This window comes from Mobula birostris, chromosome 2, assembly GCF_030028105.1.
Source record: "Mobula birostris isolate sMobBir1 chromosome 2, sMobBir1.hap1, whole genome shotgun sequence".
Classification (NCBI taxonomy): domain Eukaryota; kingdom Metazoa; phylum Chordata; class Chondrichthyes; order Myliobatiformes; family Myliobatidae; genus Mobula; species Mobula birostris.
The window spans coordinates 3,510,699-3,538,016 of NC_092371.1; the positions used below are offsets into that span (position 1 = coordinate 3,510,699).

The window sequence follows — 27,318 nt, forward strand, 5'->3', positions numbered from 1 at the left end:
TTCCCCCACACCGTCCCGTCACACACTTCCCCCGCACTGTCCCCTCACACACTTCCCCAACACCGTCCCCTCACACACTTCTCCCACACCGTCCCGTCACACACTTCCCCCACACCGTCCCGTCACACACTTCCCTCACACCGGTCCCTCACACACGTCCTCCACACCGTCCCGTCACACAATTCCCCAACACCGTCCCGTCACACACTTCCTCCACACCGTCCCCTCACACGCTTCCCCCACACCGTCCCCTCACACGCTTCCCTCGCACCGTCCCGTCACAAGCTTCCCCCACACCGTCCCGTCACACGCTTCCTCCACACCGTCCCGTCACACGTTTCCCTCACACCGTCCCGTCACACACATTCCCAACACCGTCCCGTCACACACTTCCCCCATACTGTCCCGTCACACACTTCCTTCACACTGTCCCCTCACACACTTTCCTAACACCGTCCCATCACACACTTTCCCAACACTGTCCCATCACACACTTCCCCCGCAGCGTCTCCTCACACACTTTCCCCGCACCGTCTCCTCACACACTTTCCCCACACCATCCTGTCGCACACTTCTCCCACACCGTCCCGTCACACACTTCCCTGACACCGTCCCGTCACACACTTCCCTCACACCGTCCCGTCACACACTTCCCTCACACCGTCCCCTCACATGCTTCCCCCACACCGTCCCATCGCACTCTTCCCCTGCACCGTCCCGTCACACACTTCCTCCACATCGTCCCATCAAATGCTTCCCCTACACCATCTTATCAAACATTTCCTCTTCTCCAACCTGTCAACCACACCCCTGACATCATCCTGACAAATACTTCGTAAACACCATTCCATCAAACACTTTCTACACACTGTCCTCTCAAACATTTCCCATTCACAGATCCCCTCTCGTCAAACACACTCTACAGACTGACTTATCAAAACATTGTTCATGCACCATCCCATCAAACACTCTCTACACACCGACCCATCAAAACACTCCCTACACATTATCCCATCAAAACACTCTCTACACACCATCTCATCAAAACACTCTCTACACACCATCCCATCAAAACACTCCCTACACACCATCTCATCAAAACACTCTCTACACACCATCCCATCAAAACACTCTCTACACACCGACCCATCAAAACAGTCTCTACACACCGACCCATGAAAACACTCTCTGCACACCATCTCATCAAAACACTCTCTACACACCGACCCATCAAAACACTCTCTACACACCATCTCATCAAAACACTCTCTACACACCATCCCATCAAAACACTCTCTACACACCATCCCATCAAAACACTCCCTACACACCATCTCATCAAAACACTCTCTACACACCATCTCATCAAAACACTCTCTACACACCATCCCATCAAAACACTCCCTACACACCGACCCATCAAAACAGTCTCTACACACCGACCCATGAAAACACTCTCTGCACACCGACCCATCAAAACACTCTCTACACACCGACCCATCAAAACACTCTCTACACACCGACCCATCAAAACACTCTCTACACACCGACCCATCAAAACACTCTCTATACACAGACCCATCAAAACACTCTCTGCACACCATCCCATCAAAATACGCTCTACACAACATCCCATCAAAGTATTCTCTACACCACCTCGTCAAATGATCCATCTACACTGTCCATCTTTTATTTTCTTTCTCTGAAGGAGGTTTGTTCAGTGTTTTTAGGATCAGTGGAATACCATATTACAGCACTTTCCAATACACAATGTTTACAAAGTGGAAGATGAACATCACTACACCAGGTGTACTGTCCTGCCACTCGCCCCCTGCACCATCACATCAATGCTATCTCTACACCATCCCGACAAACTGCCAACTATGATACCCCCCGCACCACCCGGCTCGATGTCAGGCAGTGTCGTGAACTGCCCTGCCCCGGCTCATCACCCTGACCGCTGACTGGTCTCTGGCAGTGGTTCGGCAACTTGGTGACCATCAATTGGTGGAATGATCTGTGGCTGAACGAGGGATTTGCCACCTACTTCAGTTACCTTGGCAACGCCTTCATCAGCCCCGAGCGGACAGCGGTGAGTGTGCATGCGCGGGCATCGAGGGACAACAACGTGGCCACAGCACAGAGCAGTCTGCAGTCGAGGTTGTTGTATGTGCTGTAGAGTATTGTCTGCATTTGGAAGTAGGAACTCGTCCCAACAGCAGTCATTGTAAATTATCCAACTGCTCCCCAGTGTGTGGGTGAGGGATAGAAACTGGGGGGAGTTATGGGGAGAATGAAACAGGATTGGTGCTAATGATTGAGACTTGAGGGGCTAAGCTCCTGCTCCTATCTGTATCTCCCTCTGACTATGTGATATTTGGCCCATCAAATCTCTGCTATCCCTTGGCGGGAGTCTCTGAGTATTCCAAGTTCCCATATTCCAATGCAGAATGCAAATTATTTTCACTGAATGTGCCTTTACCTTGAAAGTTCCTGTTGAATTCACTCCCACCCTGTCAAAGACTCAATCTACATTATCCTGTCAAACATGCCCTTACACTATCCCATCAAACACCCCTTCTGCACTGTTCTATCAAACACTCCCACTACTTTGTCACCTCAAATACTCCCACTACACCCTCCCTTTAGACACTTTCTACACGTCCGACAGACACTCTCTCTACATCGTCCCGACAGACACTCTCTCTACACCGTACCGACAGACACTCTCTACACTGTCCCAACAGACACTCTCTACACCATCCTGACAGACACTCTCTACACTGTCCCGACCAACACTCTCTCTACACTGTCCCGACTGACACTCTCTCTACACTGTCCCGACAGACACTCTCTCTACACCGTCGCGACAGACACTCTCTCTACACCGTCCCAGACACTCTCTACACCGTCCCGACAGACACACACTCTACGCCGTCCCGACAGACACTTTCTACGCCGTCCCGACAGACACTCTCTACACCGTCACGACAGACACAGTCTCTACATCATCCCGACAGTGGTTCTAGGACAAGGGAGGGTAGCGTCTCCCTCATCACTGGCTGTGGGACCTGTCATGCTCCCATGGCCGTGGGTCAACATCACTCCAAAAGGTCACCCAGATCCATGATGGAATTCAAAGTGGTTTATTATTGTCATGCACTAAGATACAGTGAAAAGCTGTCCTGCATACTGAATCAGGCTTATTGTCACTGACATCTCATGGAAAGTGCTGGAGGAACTCAGCAGGTCAGGCAGCATCTATGGACGTGAGAAAACAGTCGACATTTTGAGCCAAGACTGTGGAACAATATCAGAATGCAGAATAAAGTGTAATAGCTGCACAGAAAGTGCAGTACAGGCAGGCAATATGGTGAAAGATCATACCCAGCTGGATTTTGGGGTCAGGTGGCCATTTTATCATACTAGAGAACTATTTAGGTGTCGTATAACCGAGGACTAGAAGCTGTCCTTGAGCAGGAATCTCCTGCCTAGTGGATAAACACACTGCCGTGCGCCCAGCACCTGCAGGTCTGTGAGGGAATGCTGCCAGCTGCCACGTTCCCGATTGATAGAGTCTGTGCTGAGGGGTGCACTGAATTCTCATGTAGACAAAGGTTCTGGGGGAGAGGACTCCAGTCTGCGAGCTCCTGGTATTTGGAAACCGAGCATCCTCAAATTGTCCCACACACTGTTCAAAGGCTGTTCTTGTCAGTGCACCGGTGTGGTTATGGGCTCAGCTCTGTGGAACATAAATCACTTGTCCACCATCACCCTCACAGAGTTTTACCAACACCGGGGATGCATCACAGTTTGGTGAGGAAACTACTCTGCCCAGGACTACAAGAAACTGCAGAGTTGTAGGCACAGCTCAGCGTCTCTTCCCTTCCCCGATGTACACCGTTTACATCGCTGAAATCAGCCTCTGTCCACACTCCTTGCTGCCTCAGTAAAGCAGACAACGGCAGGAGGAGAGAGAGCAACGCGCCGCATGTGCGCAGCCCTCCGGTGAAAAATGATATCGTATCCGTTAAATAGGGGCCGTGGACAATTCTGATTTGATGGAGACGGACATGAAAGCACAGAGGAACATCTGGAGAAATTCCTGAAACGCCCGTTCGCTGCTGTCGTTACTGCGCGATCGGGAATCTTTCTGAGGGAAGGCTTCAAAATCCCCGGCTTTGCCCGCTGTTGGCGACCGAGATTGAGGTCGAATCGTTCAGACAGAGATGGCGCTCAGTACTCGGTGTCGGAGAGCTGATCGGAGGCTCGAAGTTTTCCGATGACTCAGAGTCGGATTGTGGTCGGGCATGGCAGGGAGAGTTTTTCTTCCTTCTCCCGTTTGCGTGAGATGTGGGACATTTGAGAGACTTTGAACTTTTTACTGTGCTCATGGACTTTATGGTATTGTTGCACTGTTGTAACTATATGTTATAATTATGTAGTTTTGTCAGTTTTTTTCAGTCTTGGTCTGTCCTGTGTTTTGTGATATCACACCGGAGGAAATATTGTATCATTTCTTAATGCATATATTACTAAACGACAATAAAAGAGGACTGCGTGTCTTCATAATCAAAGTCCCACCCATCCCAGACGTCCTCGCTTCTCCTCATCCCATCTGGCAGAAGGTACTAAAGCCCAAAAGCTTGTACCACCAGGTTCAAGGACAACTTCTACCATTGAATGGTTCTCTGGTACTTTAAGATGGGTCCTTGACCTCACGATCAACCCTGGTATGGGTCTCGCACCTTATTGTCTGCCTGTGCTGCACCTTCTCAGCAGCTGTTACACATTATTCTCTTGTTTTACCTTGTTATACATCAATGCACAGTGTTGTGATCTGATCTGAATGAACAAGCTTTTCACTGTGTCTCAGTACACATGACAATAATGAACCAATTCTGATACACGGAGGTGAGGGATGGTAGTCAGTGACCCAGTGACCCAAATACCAGGCCCCTGTGGCCTGGCTGGGTCACATTCCCTGCTAACCCTGTCGCCACCTGCCTCGCCAGGACTCTGTGTTTGTGGGCAGGAGCCTCCGTATCAGCCTGGAGTCAGACGCCCAGCCCAACTCCCACCCGCTCTCAGTCAGCGAACAGGAGGTCGGCAGCAACCAGCGCGTCAGCCAGCTCTTCAACGACATCTCCTATGAGAAGGTGAGTGTCCTGGGGGTGTGGGAGGGGAAAAACACACACAACACAGGATAGCAGTGGGTCTGTAGATCCATTACAGCAGGTGGGAGGTGTGACACTAGATCCCGATCCCCGGTCACCAGACAGATCTCCACACTCCCCTCCCGATCTGGAGATTCCCTCTGTCTGACGACACTGTGTGTGTGTGTGTGTCTGTGTCTGTGTGTGTGTGAGTGTGTGTGTCTGTGTGTGTGTGTGTGTCTGTGTGCTTGTGTGTTGTCTGTGTCTGTGTGCATATGTGAGTTGCATATGTGTGTGACTGTCTGTATGAGTGTTTGTGTGTTGTCTGTGTCTGCGTGTCTGTGTCTGTGTGTGTGTGTCTGTGTGTGTGTCTGTGTGTGTGTCTGTGTGTGTGTGTGTGTGTGTCTGTGTGTCTGTGTGCTTGTGTGTTGTCTGTGTGTGTGCATGTCTGTGTCTGTGTGCATATGTGAGTTGCATATGTGTGTGACTGTCTGTATGAGTGTTTGTGTGTTGTCTGTGTCTCTGTGTGTGTGTCTGTGTGTCTGTGCATTTGTGTGCTGTCTGTGTCTGCGTGTCTGTCTGGGTGTGTGTGTGTGTGAGTGTGTGTATCTGTGTGTGTGTGTGTGTCTGTGTGTCTGTGTGTGTGTGTCTGTGTGTGTGTGAGTGTGTGTGTGTGTGTGTGTGTGTCTGTGTGTCTGTGTGTGTGTGTGTCTGTGTGTGTGTGTCTGTGTGTCTGTGTGTGTGTATCTCTGTGTCTGTGTGTGTGAGTGTGTGTCTGTGAGTGTGTGTGTCTCTGTGTCTGTGTCTGTGTGTCTGTGTGTATCTCCCTGTGGGTTTCCTCCACGTGTTCCAGTTCTCTCCCATATTACATCCCTGACCCTCCATGAGTCCTTGGTACAAAGTGAGAAACTATCCCCTGTCCCTCTGACAGTGCCAGGGAGTCTGTTCCACACAGCTCACCCCCTCACCCATTGCCTGACTCCCGGTGTCCTCCTGACAGGGTGCGTCTGTTCTCCGGATGGCCTCCAACTTCATGACGGAGAACGTCTTCCTGCAAGGACTCCTGGTGAGAGGGAAGAAGCCATACTGATCACCCTGCTCTCTTTCTCTGTCTCTCACTCGTCCTCTCTCACTGCCTCCTTCTCAGTCCTGTCTGTCTCTCTCTCTCCCTCACTCCTTCTTTCTCTCTGTATCTGTCTGTCCATCTCTCCTCTGCTCTTCCTTCCTCTCACTCTCTCTGCTCTTCATCTCTTTTTTCCATCTCTTCCCCTCTCTCTGCCCTCCCTCCCTCTTTCTCTCCATCTTTCCCTGTTTCTCTCTGTTCCCTCCCTCCCACTCTCTCTGTCTCTCTCTCTCTCTCTCGACTACCTGCTACTCACCCTGTGTGTCACACCCTGACAGAGCTACCTGAAGGAGTTCAGCTTCAGGACGGTGACTTACACCAACCTCCGCACTCACCTGCAAAAGGTAATCGCGAACTCCGAGCCCTAAACCATGCTGTAGGAAGGAGGTGACTGCACGAGGGAGGGTGCCGAGGCGATTCCCCAGGACGTTGCCTGGGATGGAGAGTTTCAGTTATGAGGAAAGACGGGGAAGGTCGGGTCTGTTTCCCCTGGGGTGGAGAAGGCTGATGGGGAACTGACAGAGGGGCAGAGATAGGATGGTGAGAAACATTTTCTCCTGGTGGTAGGAGGGGGTGAAGGTAGAGGAGTGGAAAGGGGTTCAGGAGGGATCCGAGGTGGAACTTTCCCCCTGGGTTGGAATCAGGGATGCACTGCCTGAGTGGATGGTGGACAACAATTTGAACAAGTATCTGGACGGTACCTGGCACAACATGCTACGGACTGAGAGCTGTGGAATGGGATTGGTTTGGGAACTGCAACGGCTGGTACAGATCCGGTGGGTAGAAGAGTCTCTTTCCGTGCTGCAGGGATCTACAGGTCTCTAACTTCCTGGACTGGTTGGTCAGCTCGTAAACGGTGGTCAGTCCAGACACTCTCCGGCCCCGGAAGTTGTTTGTCAATGTTCATCCATTTCCATGTAGGCCTGGTCCATCCCAAATCTGGGAACTGAGGAGATCTTCCCCAGTGATGGGATCTGCTGACCAAAGGGGTGGGAGAGTAGGTGCCCGGCTCTGCCCCCAAACTGCACCAGTGACCCATGTGGGAAAGGGGATGTCCCAGGGCCCTTGATGGAACTGGAACCAGGACCCCTGGATCTGGGGCTGCAGCCCAGGTGATTGTATTACTGCTGGCCTCACTGAGTCTCCAGCCAATCAATACTGGACTCATCAGACCTCTAGCCAATCACTGCTGGACTCACTGGGCCTCCAGCCAATCAATACTGGACTCATCGGACCTCTAGCCAATCACTGCTGGACTCACTGGGCTTCCAGCCAATCACCGCTAGGCTTACCAGACCGCCAGCCTATCACTGGCAGCCAGCCTCTAGCCAATCACTGCTGGACTCACTGGGCTTCCAGCCAATCACTGCTAGGCTTACCAGACCGCCAGCCTATCACTGCTGGACTCACTGGGCCTCCAGTCAATCACTGCTAGGCTTACCAGACCGCCAGCCTATCACTGCTGGACTCACTGGGTTTCCAGCCAGTCATTACTGGGCTAAATGGGCTCCAGCCAATCAACACTAGACTAACTGGGCCTCCAGCCAATCCCTGCTGGATAATCAGCCATGTCCAACCAATCCCTACTGTGGATATATGGAGGTTAAGTGGTGCAGGACAGGGAGAGCCATGGAGGGTGGGAGGGAGTGCAGGATGTTAGTCAGAGATGGAAGGGCTGCGAAGGAAGGTGAAGGGTGAGGGAAAATGGGGAGATTTGGATGATGTGGGGTGGGGTGTGGCATTTTGGGAAGGGTGGACGGAGAGGTTTGGAGCTGCTGGCTGGGTGGAGTAGTAGGATTCTGGGGCAGATGGAGGCTTGGGTGAAGAGGGTGGAAAATGATTTGGAGAGAATGGGGGTGTGACAGGGGACGTAGGGATCTGAGGAGCTTGGAGGAGGTGTAGGGATAGAGGGTGTGAGGTGGGATTTGCAGGGACTGACTGCCTTTCATTCCCCAGCCCACCTGTTGCCCTCTCCCTCCCCAGGCCATGAACAACCAGTCAGCAACGACCCTCCCCACCAACCTGAAATCCATCTTGGACAGCTGGGCCCTGCAGCCAGGCTACCCACTGGTGACGGTGAACACCAGCTCTGGACTCGTCTCCCAGCGGCACTTCCTCCTGTACGGATTGTCCACTGTGTCCCGCCCCTCCAGGTTCCGGTGAGCATCGCCTGGCTAATCTCCGGCCGTGGAGTTCCAGAAGGTGGCTCTGACATAGTTACATCAGTGACCCATTACTGGTTAGTCGGGAATCCCAGTGGTCTCGGTGTGATCCCTGTCCTCCCCTGGGACCCCATTTCCCACTGTTTAAACCCACTGGGATCCCATTTCTCACTTTTAAACCCACTGGGACCCCATTTCCCATTGTTTAAACCTACTTGGATCCCATTTACCATTGTTTAAACCACTGGGACCCCTTCACCCACTCTGTCTAGACTCACTGGGACCCCATTTCTCATTGTTTAATCCTACTTGGATCCCATTTCCCACTCTGTCTAAGTGCACTAGGATCCCATTTTTCACTGTTTGAACTCACTGGGATTCAATTTCCCACTGTCTAAACCCACTGGGATCCCATTTCCCACTCTGGTTAAATGCACTAGGATCCCATTTTTCACTGTTTGAACTCACTGGGACCCCATTTCCCACTGTTTAAATCAATTGGGACCCCATTTCCCATTGTTTAAACCCACTGGGATCCCATTTCCCACTCTGGTTAAATGCACTGGGATCCCATTTTTCACTGTTTGAACACACTGGGATTCAATTTCCCACTGTCTAAATCCACTGGGACCCCATTTCCCATTGCTTAAAACCACTAGGACACTATTTCCCATTCTGTCTAATCCCACTGGGACCCCATTTCCCATTGTTTAAACCCACTGGGACCCCATTTCCCACTGTTTAAACCAATTGGGACTCCATTTCCTACTGTTTAAACCCACTGGGATCCCATTTCTCACTCCGTTTAACCCTTCAGGGGACCGTGTTTCAGCTCTCTTTAAAGTCAGTGGGACCCTGTTTCCAAGTCCCTATAAGCTACTTGGACTCTATTTCCTACCCCATTTAAACCCACCGAGACCAATTTCCCTTTCCCATTTAAACCCATCGGTACCCCATTTCCAGCTGTGGTTAAACCCACTGGAACCCCATTTCTGGCTCCATTTAAACACGCCACTTTCAACCTAAGGTAACACCTAAGGGTATGTTTGCGTATTGGTGGTAAACAACCAATAATCTGGAATATTTATCAGTCCATCTTCATGATGCTTCTGATAGTGCCAGATTGTTGGGGGTTTCGACCAGATGGCAGGTTAGAGAATGGGAGCTGGAATGAAGGGTTGAACAGACACATTTACTGTCTCTGTCTGCTGGAACAGGATGAACCTGCTGGGAATGGTGGGGAATGTGCTGTTGGGGAAAGGGTAAGGAGCAAGCTGAAAGTAATGGGATTGAAGGTGATAAACCTCAAACACCTGACCTGATTCGATTGCAGTCAATCCAAGACCAGACCAGCCCACCTCAATCCAAGGCCTGTTGAGCCCAACCACACCAATCCAAGAACAGCCCAATCTAACCACAGCCAATCCAAGCCTAGCACAGCCCAACCATGGCCAATCCAAGAACAGCCCAAACTAACCACAGCCAATCCAAGCCTAGCACAGCCCAACCATGGCCAATCCAAGAACAGCCCAAACTAACCACAGCCAAGCCAAGCCTAGCACAGCCCAACCATGGCCAATCCAAGGTCAGCCCATCCTGAAATCATTGGTAAAAACTCTGAGGGACCAGATTCATCTGCAGTCAGAGAATATTCTGGTTTTGTTAGGGAGATCATGACTGACTAATATTTCAGAATGGTGACCAGAGATGTGGATGAGGACAGTGGGGAGAGTTCCTGGGATCCAGGGTGAACCTGCAGGTCCAGGACTGGAATCCTCCCTGATTGTTGTACACTTGTTTAATTTGGATATGTGCGAGGTGTTACATTTTGGGAAGACAATCCAGTGCCGGACTTTCACAGTGAACTGCAGGACCCTGGGGGAGTGTTGTGGAACAGAAGAACCTTGGGATACAAGTACATGGTTCCCTGAAAGCCTGAAAGTGGTGACGCAGGTAGACAGGATGGTGAAGGTGGCATTTGGCATGTTGGCCTTCATCAATTGGGCACTGAGCACAGGAGTTGGGACATTATATTGCATTTGGCAATAGGTTCAGTTTCAAGTTCAACTTTATTGCTATCTGACTGTACATATTTACCACCAAGCAAACCAATGTTCCTCTGGATCACAGTGCATCGACAAGACATACATCACACGCACACAACACATAAACGAAAATTTGCCATGAATAATTTAACAAAATATAATTTGAAATGCATGTGAAGTGCACAGCACAGATATACAGTAAAAAACAAACGGCTCTCTCTCCGAGTGATGAGACCTTGGGAACAGCAAAGAGTTCACTCGATTCACAGGGGAAGAAGCTGTAACCCAGTCTGGCAGTTCTAGTCCTGGTGCTCATACACTGCACCTCCTTCCCGATGCTAGTGGGTCAGGGAGATTGTGGCATGGGGGTTAGGGGTGCTCACCCTCTTACAGCAAAGATGCCTTTAAGCTGGGAAGAGAGCAGAGATATACAAGAATGTTGGCAGATCTTCAGGAACTAAAGATTGAGCCTTTCAGGTCTTTCTTCATTGTAGTGTAGGAGACTGAGGGGCCATCTTATAAAATCGTGAGGGGCTGAGATAGGGTAGGTTCACACAGTCCTTTTTCCCAGCTCTGGAGAATCAAGAACCAGAGGGTGAAAGGGGAGGAGATTTAATAGGATCCCAAGGGGCAACTTCTTCACTCTGAGGGTGGTCATCTATGGAACAGGGTGCCATAGGAAGTGATTGGGGTAGGTACATTAGCAACATTTACAAGACTCTTGGACAGGTGCATGCATAGGGACGGATATGGGCCAAACACGGGCAGCAGGAACTGGCTTAGGTGGGGATTTTGGTCAGGTTGGGCCAGTTGGGCCAAAGGATTTGTTTCTATGTTCTCTCCCCTCCGCCATCACCTAATCTCATCACTCCACCATTGGCAGCCATTTCTGGGCCTCAAGATCCAATGTTCCCTCCGTAAACCCTTCTCCCCTCCGGTTTCATAAACGCTTACCCCTCACCTCTCTGTGTCTCCCCAAGTGCCAGACCTTGATCAGGAGATGACCCTCTGAACCACAGTGTTGCGTGACCAAGAAGCCCTCCCCTGCCACCCGGTGGTGAGGCTGGATCCCCTGGTCTGTGGGACAGGCAACTGTAGTGATGCTGGGTGGGGAAGTATCAGGTGTGTGAACAGTGCACCACACCCCCCCATTCCGGACGGCAGATGGGTGAGGGATGGGGGGTGATGAGCAGACTGCAGATTGACCCACCCTCCTGTCTCCATCCTCAGGTACAGGTGGTATATCCCAGTCACCTGGCAACTCAACACCAGCCTGCAGGACATGATCTGGATCAACAGAACAAGACGTATGGACCACCACCTTCTCCCCCCACCCCACCCCCTCCGTATCACTCTCCCCAATCAGGATAAAGGGATAAATGACCAGATGAAGGGACCTGACCAGAAAGTCCATTTCCCTCCATAAATGCCACCCAACGTGCTGAGTTCCTTAACCAGTATGTGTGTGGCTCCAGATTCAGGCTTCTGGCCACTATCATCTTTTACTAAAGGCTCTCTGGTGACCTAGGCTACAGGAGTCAGAAGGCAGCACATAATTTGGCAGCAGAATTCTCCTCAACTCCCAAGATATTTGCCCAGATTCCAACCCATTTGGTCCATGCCCTGGGACTATGAGATGGAACAATATAGAAGGCGCTTCATTCTGTGTCTGATCCTGAGAGTGTGTGATGGGACAGTGTAGAGTGAGGTTCACTCTGTGTCTGACCCCGGGAGTGTGTGATGGGACAGTGTAGAGGGAGCTTCTCTCTGAGTCTGACCCCGGGAGTGTGTGATGGGATGGTGTGGAGGGAGTTTCACTCTGTGTCTGACCCCGGGAGTGTGTGATGGGATGGTGTGGAGGGAGCTTCACTCTGTGTCTGACCCCGGCAGTGTGTGATGGGATGGTGTGGAGGGAGTTTCACTCTGTGTCTGACCCCGGGAGTGTGTGATGGGACAGTGTGGAGGGAGTTTCACTCTGTGTCTGACCCCTGCAGGGAGTTCTGTGTTAGCCAGTAACCTGTTCACTGTTTGCTGACCCCTGTGCGGGATCTTCCCTCAGAGGTGTACGTGAGCCAGGTGGTGGTGAGAGATCAAACCTGGGCGTTGGCAAACATCAACGCTGTTGGCGTTTACAGAGTTAATTATGACGACGACAACTGGGACAGGTTGCTGATCCAACTGATGAGAAACAGGGATGTAAGTTCATGGCAGGAGGGAGCATGGAGGGATAGTAGGGGGGAGGGGCGAGGCTGTGCGAGGGAGGAGGTGGGTCAGTGGGAGGGAGGGCGAGGCTGTGGAAGGGAGGAGGTGGGTCAGTGGGAGGGAGGGGGCAAGGCTGTGGTAGGGAGGAAGTGGGTCAGTGGAGGCAGTGGCAGGCATGAGGGAGGGAGCAGAGCGAGGGAGAGGAGGTAGGAGAGAGGGGCGGGAGAGGGAATGAGGAGAGTGTGATGGAGAGAGGGTGAGAGAGAGGAGATGGATGGAGGGAAACAGGAGAGGAGGAGAAGCGGATCCGGAGGGAGGAAGAGAGATGAGAGGGAGGGAGAGAAAGGAAAGAAAGCCTCTGACATACCCTGTTCCCCGAGCCCTGACATACACCATATTCCCCGAGCCCTGACATACTCCCGTATTCCCCGAGCCCTGACATACTCCCGTATTCCCTGACCCCTGACATTCCCTGACCCCTGACATTCTCCCGTATTCCCCGACCCCTGACATACCCCCATATTCCCTGACCCCTGACATACCCAGTATTCCCCGACCCCAGACATTCCCTGTATTCCCCGACCCCTGACATTCCCCTGAATTCCCCGAGCCCTGACATTCCCCTGAATTCCCCGAGCCCTGACATACCCTGTATTTCCCAGGCCCCTGACATTCCCCGTATTCCCCGACCCCAGACATACCCCGTATTCCCCGACCCCAGACATTCCCTGTATTCCCCGACCCCTGACATTCCCCTGAATTCCCCGAGCCCTGACATTCCCCTGAATTCCCCGAGCCCTGACATACCCTGTATTTCCCAGGCCCCTGACATTCCCCATATTCCCCGACCCCAGACATTCTCCGTATTCCCCAACCACAGACGTTCCCCTGTATTCCCCGAGCCCTGACATACCCTGTATTCCCCAAGCCCCTGGCATACCCTGAGTTCCCCAGGCCCCTGACATACCCCCCATATTCCCCAAGCCCCTGATATACCCTGAGTTCCCCGGCCCCTGACATACCCCCGTATTCCTCGGCCCCTGACATACCCCGTATTCCCCGGCCCCTGACAATCAACCGTATTCCCCGGCCCCTGACATACCCCCCTATTTCCCGAGCCCCTGACATTCTCTTGTATTCCCTGAGCCCCTGACATACCCCCGTATTTCCCGGCCCCTGACATACCCTGTATACCCCGAGCCCTTGACATACAACCGTATTCCCCGACCCCTGACATACAACCGTATTCCCTGACCCCTGACATTCCCCCGTATTCCCCGACCCCTGACATACCCCGTATTCCCTGACCCCTGACATTCCCCCGTATTCCCCGACCCCAGACATACCCCCGTATTCCCCGACCCCTGACATACCCCGTATTCCCCGACCCCTGACATTCCCTTGTATTCCCCGACCCCAGACATACCCCCGTATTCCCCGACCTCTGACATACCCCGTATTCCCTGACCCCTGACATTCCCCCGTATTCCCCGACCCCAGACATACCCCCGTATTCCCCGACCCCAGACATACCCCGTATTCCCCGACCCCTGACATTCCCCCGTATTCCCCGACCCCTGACATACCCCGTATTCCCTGACCCCTGACATTCCCCCGTATTCCCCGACCCCAGACATACCCCCGTATTCCCCGACCCCTGACATACCCCGTATTCCCCGACCCCTGACATTCCCCCGTATTCCCCGACCCCAGACATACCCCCGTATTCCCCGACCCCTGACATTCCCCCGTATTCCCCGACCCCAGACATACCCCCATATTCCCCGACCCCAGACATACCCCGTATTCCCCGACCCCTGACATTCCCCCGTATTCCCTGAGCCCCTGACATTCCCCTGTATTCCCCGACCCCTGACATTCCCCGTATTCCCCGACCCCAGACATTTCCCGTATTCCCCGACCCCTGACATACCCCCATATTACCCAGGCCCCTGACACGCCCCCACTTTCCCCAGGCCCCTAACACACCCATTGTTCCCCCTTACCATGTCTGACCAGCTGAATATCAGGAAATACTCTCTGATCCTTCATCAACCTCTCTCTCTCTCCTCTGCCAGGCCATCCCAGTCATCAACCGGGCCCAGCTCATCGATGATGCATTCAGCCTTGCTCGGTAGGGGCTACGGTGGCGCAGGTGGGGAGGTGTTGGAAAGGAGAGGGTACGGAAGGGGTAGCTAATTGTGTCAGTTGGGGGCTCGGCCTGTGACATTGTCCGGGTCACCATGACCAAGGGTCTCCCCAGACAGCTGGCTGTGGCCACTGTCCACCCGGCTCCGGCCCAAACCCAGGCAGAGGGGATGTGTTGGGAAAACTCATCAGGTCAGCCAGTGGGTGTGGAGCCAGACACAGAGCTTGTGGTTCCACTCAGAATTAGGCCAACAGGACCAACATAGACGGGAACCCATTTGGGCTGAAGGGCCTGTGTCCTGTTGTGAAGCTCTCGGAATGGTGTCGGGGGATGCCTGCGAGTTGCGTTGGGCTGGTGGAGGTTGAGGGCTGCTCCCCAGCCCCACGACCAGTGGGGATATCTGGAGCTGGAGGTCAGAAGCTGAGATGCTGTCAACGTCTCAGTCAAAGGGGCAGCGAATTCACCGGGAAACCACCCACCTCAGAGAGCTGAGTACGCCCAGGCACGGACTGGTGGCTGAGAAATGGACGGGAATCCCAGGGTGTGGAGAGAGAATGGAGACAGTGCAGGGTGAAGATCAGCCAAGGAGAGTGGTTTCGAGGGGCTGAATGGCCTAATCGTGCTTCTTATCAGTAAAACTGCTGGGACAGTGCCTAGAGAGCTCCCTCCTCCGCACCCCTCCTGCTGCCTCCCTCCTCCCCACCCCTCCCGAGGCATTCCCTCCTCCTCACCCCTCCCGCTGCCTCCCTCCTCCTCACCCCTCCTGAGGCGCTCCTTCCTCCTCACCCCTCCCGCTGCCTCCATCCTCCTCACCCCTCCCGTGGTGCTCCCTCCTCCTCAGCCCTCCCGCTGCCTCCCTCCTCCCCACCCCTCCCGCGGCGCTCCCTCCTCCTCACCCCTCCCGCTGCCTCCCTCCTCCCCACCCTCCCAGGTGCTCCCCTCCCTCAGTAGTGACAGGATGTTTCGGGGGTGTGCCGACCTGTGTTTCTGCCGGAGCAGCGGGAAGCACATTAGGATCACACGTGCCCTGGAGACAACACGCTACCTGCACATGGAGACCGAGTCGCTGCCCTGGGACACCCTCAGTACACACCTGGACTTCATGGAGTTGGTGCTGAGGGAGAACCCTGCCTACAACCTGCTGGAGGTGAGGGGGTAGGGGAGGGAGGGTGGATTGGGGAGAGGGGCTTGGGGGAGGGGAAGGGCCTGGGCGGAGGGGGAGAGGATGAGGGGAGGGGGAGGAGGGAGGGCGGGGGCAGCAGAGGGAGAGGAGAGACCCGGGGGCTTGGGGAGAGAAGAGAGATTCTGGGCAGACACTAGGGTGGTGGGAGGGGGAAACGAGACCGTGGGTGGAGGGCAGGGGAGATGGAAGAGTGGGGAGTGGGGAAGGCTCCAGTGTCACCCCTCCCCATGTCCCAGCAGGAGTACGTCCTGAGCAAGGTCAGCCCTGTCTTTGACTACATGGAGCTGCTTCATCCCAGGCTGCGCTCCGTGCCCAGCGAAGGCAGAGAGCAGTGAGTAACAGCCCCAGCACCCACCATCCCTCTCCTCACGACATCCCAAACCCTTCCCTCCACCCCGTAGGACCAGGCTGTGTCCATCCAGTTCCTTCCCCACTCCCCCATCAGTCCCCATCCTCCACTACCTCATCGTTTGTCCTACTTTCTCCACTCCACACCCCCCCCATTACTGGGCCTAAGCCAAGCTGTGTCACAGAATCTCCCCACCACCTTCCACCCCCCCTCCTTTTACCCTCTCTCTGCTCCCTCCCTCCCTCCCCTTCTCCCTCCTCCACCCACTCCCCCTCCCTCCTCCTCTCCCTCTCTCTTCCCCCTACCACACCCTGCGAGGTTGGGTCTCCAGACTGACATTTGCTGGGCCTCCAGGCTTGGAGGAGGTGGTAAAGGCCAGGCCCCGGGCAGGTGGGGGTGGAGACCCTGCCCCTGCCACCGACTCTCAGCCCGGACCCTCCCTCTCCTCTCCTCCCAGGTTCGCCCAGGAAGTGGTGGTCGGTGTCGCCTGCTCCAACGGGCTGCGCAAATGTAACGTGGCGGCCAGAGACCTCTTCTCCCGCTGGATGGCACAGCCGGATGTCAACCCGTGAGTACCTGAGGCCATGTGGCCCATCCACAGCCTGCCAGACCCTCTCCCCACTGGTAAGTTTACAGGAGCTCAGGGGCGAGACCCAGGGGGTTTTGGTTTTGCTTTATTATTGCCTCGACCACTTTGTCTGGCAGCTCATTTCAGGTATTCCCTACCCCATGAACAAAGAAGCTACCTCTCAGGGCTCTTTTAAATCTCTCCGCTCTTGTCTTGTATCTTTGCTGTCAGGGTTTGGACTCCCCACCCTGAGGAAAAGACTATGACCTTATCCACATCCCTCATGATTTTATAAACTTGTATGAGGTCACCCCTCTCTCGAGTCTGGCCAACCTTTCCACATAGGCCTCTGGTCTAGGCAGCATCCTTGTAAATATCCTCTGCACCCGCTCCAGCTTGGCAACAGAGTGACCAGACCTCTGACCTCTACACAGATTTACCTATGTTCAGGCTTGTCTTAACCAATATCTTTTTCTCACCTTCCCCCAGGATCCCCCCCAGCCTACTCAGGGTGGTGTGCTGCCGGTCGGTTGCCGAGGGCGACCAGACCGAGTGGAACTTTGCCTGGAAGATGTACGACTTGGCCGAGAGTGCCGCCGAGGCCCAGACACTCCGCTACTGCCTGGCCTGCAGTGCCAACGCCTCCATCCTGGCCAGGTACGCCATGCCCAGCCCAGACACTCCGCTACTGTCTGGCCCGCAGTGCCAACCCCTCCATCCAGGCCAGGTACGCCATGTCTGGCCCTCCCAGATGCTGTACAGTCTCCCGTCATCCCACGGCTCCCAATCCCCACCCCTCTGGTCCTCAAGGCCTCCACTGGTCACACTCCTCTGATTTTTTCCACTGCCCCCAATCTGATGTCACATCATGGAAATTGGCCCTTCTGCCCAGCCCAGGTGACCCATCTGGGCTCAATCCCATTTGCCCCATGTTTGCCCCACGTCCCTCTAAACCTTTTCTAATACTCCCGGTAGAAGCTTCTGCCTGCATTCTCCCCTGAGAATCAGCTCGAACCCACAAGCGCATGGGAATGCCGTTCATACAAAACAGAAGACAAGCTACTGGGAGATCTCATTAGGTTGGGAAGCACCTGTGGAGCCGATGGACAGCCGATGTTTCGGGCTGAAACACCTCAGGTAAAAGTCAAGGCCATGTTGATTGCCATATACACACATGTACAGGCACAATGAAAAATTTACTTGCAGCGGCATCACAGGCTCTGGGCCTAGATATGGAAAAGATGTTTGCAGTAGTGGGGGAGTCTAGGACTAGAGGGCGCAGCCTCAAAATAGAAGGACTTCCTTTCAAACAGAGATGAGGAGGAATTTCTTTTGCTACAGAGCAGTTTACCTATGGAACTTATTGCCAAAGCTGGCTCTGGAGGCCAAGATAGTGGGTATATTTAAAGCGGAGGTTGATAGACTCTTGATTAGTAAAGTTGTCAAAGGTTAGGGGGGAAGGCAGGAAAACGGGGTTGAAAGGGGAAATAGATCAGACATGATTGAATGGCAGAGTAGACTTGACAGGCCAAATAGTCTAATTCTGTCCAGTGTCTTATGGTCTTACATGGCATCAGATAAGCAGCATTCACAGGAAAACCATACATGCAACATATTTATTAAACATAGGTTTAAGAAGGAACACAATTAGAGCAAAAACAGTGAAGAGTCTCCACCAACTCCATTGGTGCTGCTCGACCCATTGACTTCCTCCAGCAGATTGTTTCTTGCTCCGGATTCCAGGAACTGCCATCTCTGGGTGTCTCCATTTCACGGGAATGTTATTAAAATGGAGAAATTGCAGAAAGAGGCCATTCAGCCTATTGAGCTAGTACCAGCCCTGTGGGAGAGGAATCCTACAATTCCGGATCCTCCCCACCCACTGCTTGGCGCCCGGCTCCCTGAACACTACAAGTGAAACTGCCTCAGGCTGCTCTGGCGTCATGACAACACATTCGCTCGCTTCCTCCACTGACATTTGTTAGCCCTCAGCCCCCTCGTCAATGCAAGTAGCTTCCCTGTCAATTATCCCACTGGATTTGCCTCGGGGTCACTCCAAATGGTGGGCAAAAAATCAGAAACACAAGAGATTCTGCAAATTCTGGAAATCCAGAGTAGCACATACAAAATGCTGGAGGAACTCAACGGGTCAGGCAGCATCTATGGATGAAAATACACATTCAACATTTTGGGCCAAGATCCTTCATCAGCATTAATCATCAATGGCCAAAAACATTGACTGTATATTCCTCTCCATAGCCTGACCTGTTGTGTTTTGTGTGTGGTGCTCAAGATCTCTGTGGAATCTCTCGTGCCTCCGACTTGCTGCTCCACTGCGAAGTCTCTTCAGGGGTGCCCATCATGAGTGTGTTTCGAGATATGCCTACCCTGAAGGAACATTCCTCCTCTCGAGGGGAGTTCAGTGACAGTCCTCTTTGTGGTCACTGCTGCTCTCCAAGTCCAGATGAAAGGTCTCAGCCTGAAATGTCAACTGTGTATTCCCCTCCATGGCTGCTGTCTGACCTGCTGAATTCCTCTAGTGTTTTGTGTGTGATACACTGAGTGTCCACCATCTCCATGTGCAGAGATAAATCAGCCCAGGTCCTCAAATGGAGATCATGTCCAGATGGTACATGCACGAGATCTGCTGATCAATCTCTCTCTCTCTCTACTAAAGGTACCTGTCATTCACCATGATGCCATGGGAGATTAAGCGACAGGACACTTTGGCCACCATTGTCTTGGTTGCCCAGAACATCAATGGCAAGAAGCCAGCCTGGGACTTCATCAAGGCCAGTTGGAGCAACATCACATCTGAGTAAGCTGGTTTTATTGCCCAGAGGCAAGTTCCACGTCATTTCCCAAAGCAGACAGAATTTCACTGTACCCTTTACCTTTTCCTGCTATCCACTCCCAGCTTTTCAGTTCATCTCACCTGCCCATCACTTCCCTCTGCTGCCCCTCCCCCTTCCCTTTCTTCCATGGTCCTCTGCCCTCTCCTATCAGATTCTATCTTCTTCAACCGTTCACGTCATCCACCTATCCTCTCGCAGCTTCTTCTTCATCCCCCCTCCCCCATCCACCGGCCTTCCCCCTCACCTGGTTTCACCTGTCACCTGACACTCCTGTACTCCTCCCCCCTCCCTATTCCAGCTTCCTTTCCAATTACATGACAGCTCTCAGTCCGAAACCCCCTCACATTCTCACCCTCACCCACAGAGTAGGGGGTGATTTACAGTGGCCTGGGAGGGAACTGGAGCACCCAGGGGAAAGCCATGTGCTGACAGGGAGAACGTGGAGACGGCACAGACACAGCGGTGGAGGTGGGATTGAACTGGGAGCCACTGTGCCTCTCTGCTGACCAGAACTGGTGTCTTCTGAGAGTCTTAGAATCCTCATTCCGCCCCCCTCACACAGCACAGCACTCCCTCCTCACCACCCTCCCTCCTCATCCCCCCCTCCCTCAGTGCGGCACTCTTTCCTCACCGCCTGTCCCACAGCACAATGCTCCCTCCTCACCCCCTCCAACAGCACGGAACTCCTTCCTCACTACCCTCCCCTCCTCACCTCACCCACAGCACAGCACTTCCTTCTCAACACCCTCCCTCCTCACGGCACTCCCTCCTCACCCCCTCCCACAGCACGGCACTCCCTCCTTACCGCCCCTCCCTCAGGAGCTCCACGTCCCCATCACATGGGCCACTGTCACTCGGCACCCTGGTAAAGTGTGGAAACTGGAGGGGGTCAGTGGGAATGTGGGTTGGGATGTAAAATGGAGGTGGTGTAAAGGAGTGGTTGGTGGTTGCCAAGGATGCTGTTTGTGTCACCCACTGACCTGTGCCTTAATCTGGGATAAAGGCTACGGCAGGGGAGGGTGTCAAATCCCACTGATCTAGACTGGTGTTCCCTCTGCACACTGGGACTGTGGGAATATCTCACTCGGTCCCACCGTTCTTCAGTAGATTTTACCGGCAGCTCTGCAGAGGAAATCTTCGTCCCTCGAGCTTCTACAGAACCCGGGATGGGACGGCAGGGGGATCAATGGGGTACAGATCCTGTGCTCTGACCCCCATTGGTACAGCACAGAAACAGGCCCTTTGGCCTTCCATGTCAATGCTGACCCTATTGCCAGTCCATAGCCATCCCATTTACCAGAATTGGAACTGTATACCTTGCCTGTTTAAGTCTGTCTAAATGCCTCTTAATCGCAGTGACTGTGACTGATTTGACCACCTCCTCTGGCAGCACATTCCAATTATCAGCCAGCTACCTGATGACCCCTCTGATGTCTTGTCAATCTCCTCCCTCTCACCTTAAGCCTGTGTCCTCTTGTGTTTGATATAACCACTCAGCTTCTAAATTCTGGACCAGATGGTCTACACCCCAGGGTTCTGAAAGCGGTGTCTGAAGAGATTGTGGAGGCACTAGTAATGATCTTTCAAGAATCACTAGATTCTGGAATAGTTCCAGAAGACTGGAAAATTGCAAATGTCACACCACTCTTCAAGAAGGGAGAGAGGCAGAAGAAAGTTAGTCTGACCCCAATGGTTGGGAAGATGTTGGAATAGCTTATTAAGGATCAGGTCTCAGGGTATTTGGAGACATGAAATAAAATAGGCCATAGTTATCATGGTTTCCTTATCAAGGTAAAATCTCACCTGGCAAATCTGCCAGAATTCTTTGAAGAAATAACAAATAAGATAGATAAAGGAGAATCGGTTGATGTGTACTTGGATTTTCAGAAGGCCTTGGACAAAGTGCCACACATGAGGCTGCTTTACAAGCTACAAGCCCGTGGTATTATAGGAAAGATTCTAGCATGGATAGAGCAGTGGCTGATTGGCAGGAAGCAAAGAGTGGGAATAAAGGGAGCCTTTTCTGGTTGGATGCCTGTGACTAGTGGCGTTCCACAGGGGTCTGTGTTGGGACCGACTCTTTTTAGGTTATATTTCAAGATGTTTAATGATGGGATTGATAGCTTTTTTGGAAAGTTTGCAGATGACATGAAGATAGGTGGAGGGTCAGGTAGTCTTGATGATGTTGAGAGGCTACAGAAGGACAGACAGATTAGGGGACTAGTCAAAGAAATGGCTGATGGAATACAGTGTCGGGAAGTGTATGGTCATGCACTTTGGTAGAAGAAATGAAAGGATTGATTATTTTCTAAATGGAGTGAAAATTCAAAAAACAGTTGCAAAGGAACTTGGGAGTCCTTGTGCAGGAATCCCTAAAGGTTAATTTGCAGTTTGAGTCTGTGGTGAGGAAGGCAAATGCAATGTTAGCATTCATTTCACGAGGACTAGAATATAAAAGCAAGGATGTAATGCTGAGAATTTATAAAGCACTGGTGAGGCCTCACTTGGAGTATTGTGAGCAGTTTTGGGCCCCTCATCTTAGAAAGGATGTGCTGAAACTGGAGAGGGTTCAAACGAGGGTTTACGAAAATGGCTCCAGGATTGAATGGTTTGTCATATGAAGAGCGTTTGATGGTTCCGGGCCTGTATTCTCTAGAGTTCAGAAGAATGAGGGTTGACCTCATTGAAACCTATTGAATAGTGAAAGGCCTTGATAGAGTGGATGTAGAGAGGATATTTCCTATGATGGGAGAGTCTAAGACCAGAGGACACAGCCTCAAAATAGAATGGCATCCTTTTAGAACGGAGACGAGGAGGAATTTCTTCAGTGGTGTATCTGTGGAATTCTTTGCCACTGGCAGCTGTGTCAAGTCTTCATGTACATTCAAGGCAGAGGTTGATAGATTCTTGATTGGAAGGGACGCAGGGCGGGTGGAAGGCAGGAGACTTGGGCTGAGAGGAAAATTGGATTGGCCACGGTGGAACGGCAGAGCAGACTCGATGGGCCAAGTGGCCTGAATCTGCTCCTATATCTTATGTACGAAGCAGCAAGTAATGAAGGCCAGCATGCCTGATGCCTTCTTCACCACCCTGCCAAGCTATGCTGCCACTTTTGGGCAGCAATGATGCCAACAGCTCCTCTGGCAATGAGTTCCAGTTGCTGGTGTTGTGAAGAGGAATGAGAGAGGTAGAGGAGGCTGAGGGAAGGGCTGGTTGGCCAGGGGTGAAAAGTCAGGTGACCGGTGCATTGGGTGACAGGACATTCCTTTAATGGGGCGTTGACAAGGGCGTGCTCTCCCCCCCCAACAGGTTCAACACGATGGAGGCAATCATGGGTCTGATCGAGGGTGTCACCTCCAGGTTTGCCACCGAGGAAGACCTGCGGGAGGTCAGTAAACCTCTGCTTAGTCTTGGGGGGTGGGGGAGGGAGGAGGGAAGAAGGGCAACGAGCAGTGCACAGCAGGATCCCATGGCGGTTCCGAGGGATGAGCATGGGAAGCTCTTCCTCTCTGCAGGTCTGACCCTGTAACCCCAGTGTGACCCTGAAATCCTGGCATCCCCAGCGTGACCCTGAAACCCCAGTGGAGGAGCTCCTGTTGGCAGTCATCGGAATCTCAGATGCCCACCCCACAATCAAACGCCTCAGCCCAGGGACAGTGCCACACTTCCTCCGCACTATGGGCTGGGCTGCCCAGAGAGGACATCACCCCCTCTCCGGACACTGACCCGTAGTGTTGAGTCCTCTTGGCCTCAGTGACCTAAGGGCAGACACAGGAAAATTGTCCTTGGAGGAGTTAACCCTTGCCACCCCAGCCTTGGTCACACTGGTGTCTGTGAATGAGCCCAGTCACTCTGAAATTCCCTCCCTTCATCTCCGATTAGGATCGGTCGAAGAGCTGGCACCTGTCCCCCAGCTGCCTCTCATTCACCCCAGTGCGGACCCCACTTCACCGATGGTCTTGCTGTCCGGCTCCTCGGACAGTGCCGCACTCTGAACCCACAGCACTGCATTAGGCCAGGCTTAGAAGCTGTCCGGAAGCCAGATGTCCTGCTGGACATGGACAGGAAGAAAGGTTTTATGTTCGAGGTGTTTCAGTCACAGAGTCAGCACAGGGTCATGGGGTCAGACTGAGGGCTGCATTCAGGGGGGTCAGACTGGGGAAGCCGGGGTGAGAGTGGGAGAGCTGGGATCATGGGGTTAGACTATCAGCATGGGGTCAGTCTGAGGAGACAACTCGGGGTCAGACTGGGGGTGCTGGGGTCGTGGGGTTAGACTGGCAGCATGGGGTCATTCTGGGGCTGCTGGGGTCATGATGTTATACCCTATCTAACATCATGGGATCACACTGGGGAGCTGGATTCACGGCGTCAGGCTGGATCTCCCAGCTGAGTCAATGGGCTGAATGGCCTATTTGGCCTCACAGTCTATCCTGGGTCGTGAATCACAGACTCCGCCAGTTGTCTGTTCTGTAGGAACCTCAGCCACCCTCAACTCGTGCTCTCTCTTCTGCTCCCAGCTCGAGGAATTCAAGCAGTTCACCGAGGTCAGTGGATTTCTGTTCCTCTCACGTTTCCTGGACAGGGCAATCAAGCGGACAGCCTCCTACATCCAGTGGAGGAAGGAGAACGAGCAGGAAATCTTCCATTGGGTTAACAATAACCTCTGAAGACCACCTCCGTCCTCGGCTGGCCTTGGAGGGAGGTGCTCTCCCACCCCCCTCCAGTGCTCGGATGCAGTCGTGGACATATCCAGGACTTCTCACGGGAAGGACCAGACCCTGTTGTTCTCCACTGCCATGGCCCATTCTCTCAACAGCGACCCCCACACATGGGCATCCAGCAACCTCGGGAGTCAGCGTTCATTAGGGATCTCCTCCCCTGGGTGCCCACTGTCCTATGATCGTGACCAGCCAGCCGGGCCTCGGACCATCTTCATTCGCCAATGACTGCCCTTGAGAAGCTGCATCAGATCACGTGCACCGGAGTGCTTACCTCCACGGGATGTGTCCCGCACAGAACTCAGTAAAGTTAGCTTAACCTGTGTCTCCCTGCAGACTCTCTTCATGGTGTGGCCACATGATAAGGGATCAATCACCCCACATAGCAAACCTCCCTTATTGACAATGAAGTTGCCTGTCTGGATGCAGGTAGATGGGACCAGGCAGTAAAATGGGTTGGCACAGGCTAGATGGGCCAAAGGGCCAATTTCTATTCTGTAGTGGTCTAACACAAAGATAGGCAGATCTGTGGACAGTGAAGGAGGTTGTCAAAGGATCCATTGGGATAGGGATCAGTTACAAATATGGGCAGATGAAGCTAATCCAGACAAGTGTAAGAAGGCATTAGAAGGGTCAATGCGAGGGGAAGTATACACACAATATACAGTGAGCGGCTGGACCTCTAACAGGGTTGATGTACAGAAAGATCTTGGGGTCCAAGTCCATTGCTTGTAGAAAGCGGACACGAGTGAAAGTGAAAAGTAGACAGAGGGAATAAAGAAGGCAGATGGCGTGCTTGCCTTCATTGGTCAGGACACTGAGTAGAAGAGTTGGGAGGTTATGCTGTGGCTGTATAAACATGGTTAGGGCACGTTTGGTGAATTGTGTTCATTTCTGGTCTCCCCATTACAGGAAAGATGTGGGGCGGGGGGAGGATTTTGGAGAGGGTGTAGGAGATGTTCATCAGGATGCTGCCCGGGTTAGAGGCATGAGCTGTAAGGAGAATTGGACAAACTTGGATTGTTTTCTCTGGAGCAGCGGAAGCTGAGGGGAGACCTGATCAAAATTATAAGATTATGAGATTTAGATAGACTCTTTTACCCAGGGAAGAAATGTCAAATGATAAGGGGCATACAGTTAATGTGAGAGGGGGAAAGTTTAAAGGAGTTCGGGGAGGGGGGAGGTAAAATTTTTACGCAGAGTGGTGGATGCCAGGAATGCACTGCCAGGGGTGGTAGTGAAGGGAGATACCACAGATGTGTTTAAGAGGCATTCAGACAGACACAAGATGCTGGAGGAACTCAGCAGGCCGGGCAGCGTGTGTGGAAAAGAGTAAACTGTCAGCGTTTCGAGCCGCGACCCTTCATCAGGACAGACACAAAACAGGCACATGGATGTGCAAAGGAATGGAACGGATACTGTGCGGCAGAAGTTTATCATCGACACGGCGGGCTGAATGACACTGTACTGCTCTCTGGTTTACAATACCCAACTCACAGCCACTGGTCGACACAACGATGTCGTCGCAAGTCATGACACACGCCGCTCAATATTGCTCACAGTGGTGTAGACTGAAGCAGCCGATCTGGCCCATCCCACCAGTCCCATTCCCCATCCTCGTGGCCCTGTAAATTTCTCTCACATCATTTTTTTTCTCTTGCCACTTTACCCACACACTCAGATGGTTGACGAACCCAGCGACCCTGCACGCCGAGGGGATGTGGGAAGGAACCAGAGTCCTGGGGGGAAACACACACACTTATCGGGAGAACAGGAGTGCAAACTGCGCACACACGGCACCAGAACTGGGGATCGACCCCCTGTCTCTGGTCCTGTGAGGAAGCGGCCCTACCCTAGCGTCTTACTGGTGGCAATGCAGGAGGACTTCTCTGCTCAGAGGGGAGAGTGTGGAACAAGCTGTCATCGCGAGGGGTGGAGGTGGGTTTGACTTTAACATTAAAAGAAATTTGGATAGTTACGTAGATGGGAGGGGCAAGTCCATGGGACTAGGCAGATTAATGGTTTGACACAGACCAGACAGACCAAAGGAACTGTTTCTGTGTTTGAAAACCTTTTTGGAGTTTTTCAAGAAGGTAGGTGAGATTAAGACGGTGGAAGTTGCCTCTACGGACTTTAACAAGGTCTTTGGAGAGGTCCTTTTGAGAGTTTGTGTAGACTGGGACTTCACTTCCTGGAGAGCAGTAGATTGAGAGATTCCCTGATAGTGGTACAAGATCATGAGGGGCGAAGACAAGGTGAAAGCCGTCTTTTCCCCAATGAAAACAAGAGGGCAAGTTTAAGATCAGAGATGAAGATTGAAAGGGCATATCAGGGGCCTCTTCTTCATGCAAAGCCCATGGTAGTGAGAGAGGTGGTCCGTGGTGTTCTCTTGCTGAGTTAGGTTTGGTGTTTTGCAGCACAGTTTAAGCTGTTCCTGGTGGTGTGGGAGTTCAGACTTCTGTATCTCCTGCCCGACTGAAGCTGTGACCACATGGCACGGCTCACATTGTGGGCATGCTTGATTATATAGTTGCCGTCATCTTGAAGAATCGCATCAACTTTGAGTGACTGGTGTGTAGGGATACCCAGGTCTCTCTGATCACAATACACTTCCATTCTCAGCGTTCCACCCTCCCATTGTTTTTCTAAATGAATGCTCTGGCATCTTTCCGTACCGTACACCACCTGCTCTGTCTTCATCCATTCGGTATGTCTGTATCCCCTTGAAGCCACTTTGCCAGCTCACCCCATGCTGCCATCACCTTTTAAACTAATTTCATTCAGTGCCCAACCCCGCTGCCCCCACCC

At 52.7% G+C, this 27,318-nt stretch overlaps 1 protein-coding gene across 5 annotated transcripts in view; it reads left to right on the forward strand.

Moving 5' to 3' along the window:
* Positions 1 to 27,312, forward strand: part of LOC140211277 (aminopeptidase N-like) — a 90,732-nt gene extending 63,420 nt beyond the window's left edge. Inside the window, exons 7-22 of one of the 5 annotated variants that reach the window (XM_072280991.1) lie at positions 1,979 to 2,092; positions 5,016 to 5,159; positions 6,157 to 6,222; positions 6,558 to 6,623; positions 8,263 to 8,438; positions 11,717 to 11,793; positions 12,546 to 12,682; positions 14,767 to 14,822; positions 15,837 to 15,984; positions 16,260 to 16,351; positions 16,827 to 16,937; positions 17,427 to 17,594; positions 17,913 to 18,074; positions 19,615 to 19,755; positions 23,102 to 23,180; positions 24,310 to 27,312. In XM_072280991.1, the coding sequence (XP_072137092.1) occupies positions 1,979 to 2,092; positions 5,016 to 5,159; positions 6,157 to 6,222; positions 6,558 to 6,623; positions 8,263 to 8,438; positions 11,717 to 11,793; positions 12,546 to 12,682; positions 14,767 to 14,822; positions 15,837 to 15,984; positions 16,260 to 16,351; positions 16,827 to 16,937; positions 17,427 to 17,594; positions 17,913 to 18,074; positions 19,615 to 19,755; positions 23,102 to 23,180; positions 24,310 to 24,459 (1,887 nt within the window). In that variant the 3' untranslated portion in view covers positions 24,460 to 27,312. Of the gene's footprint in view, positions 1 to 1,978; positions 2,093 to 5,015; positions 5,160 to 6,156; positions 6,223 to 6,557; positions 6,624 to 8,262; positions 8,439 to 11,716; positions 11,794 to 12,545; positions 12,683 to 14,766; positions 14,823 to 15,836; positions 15,985 to 16,259; positions 16,352 to 16,826; positions 16,938 to 17,426; positions 17,595 to 17,912; positions 18,075 to 19,614; positions 19,756 to 23,101; positions 23,181 to 24,309 lie in introns of those variants that run through there. The other 4 variants (XM_072281003.1, XM_072281008.1, XM_072280999.1 and 1 more) reach the window with 4 other exon arrangements.
* The last annotated feature ends 6 nt before the right edge of the window (positions 27,313 to 27,318 follow it).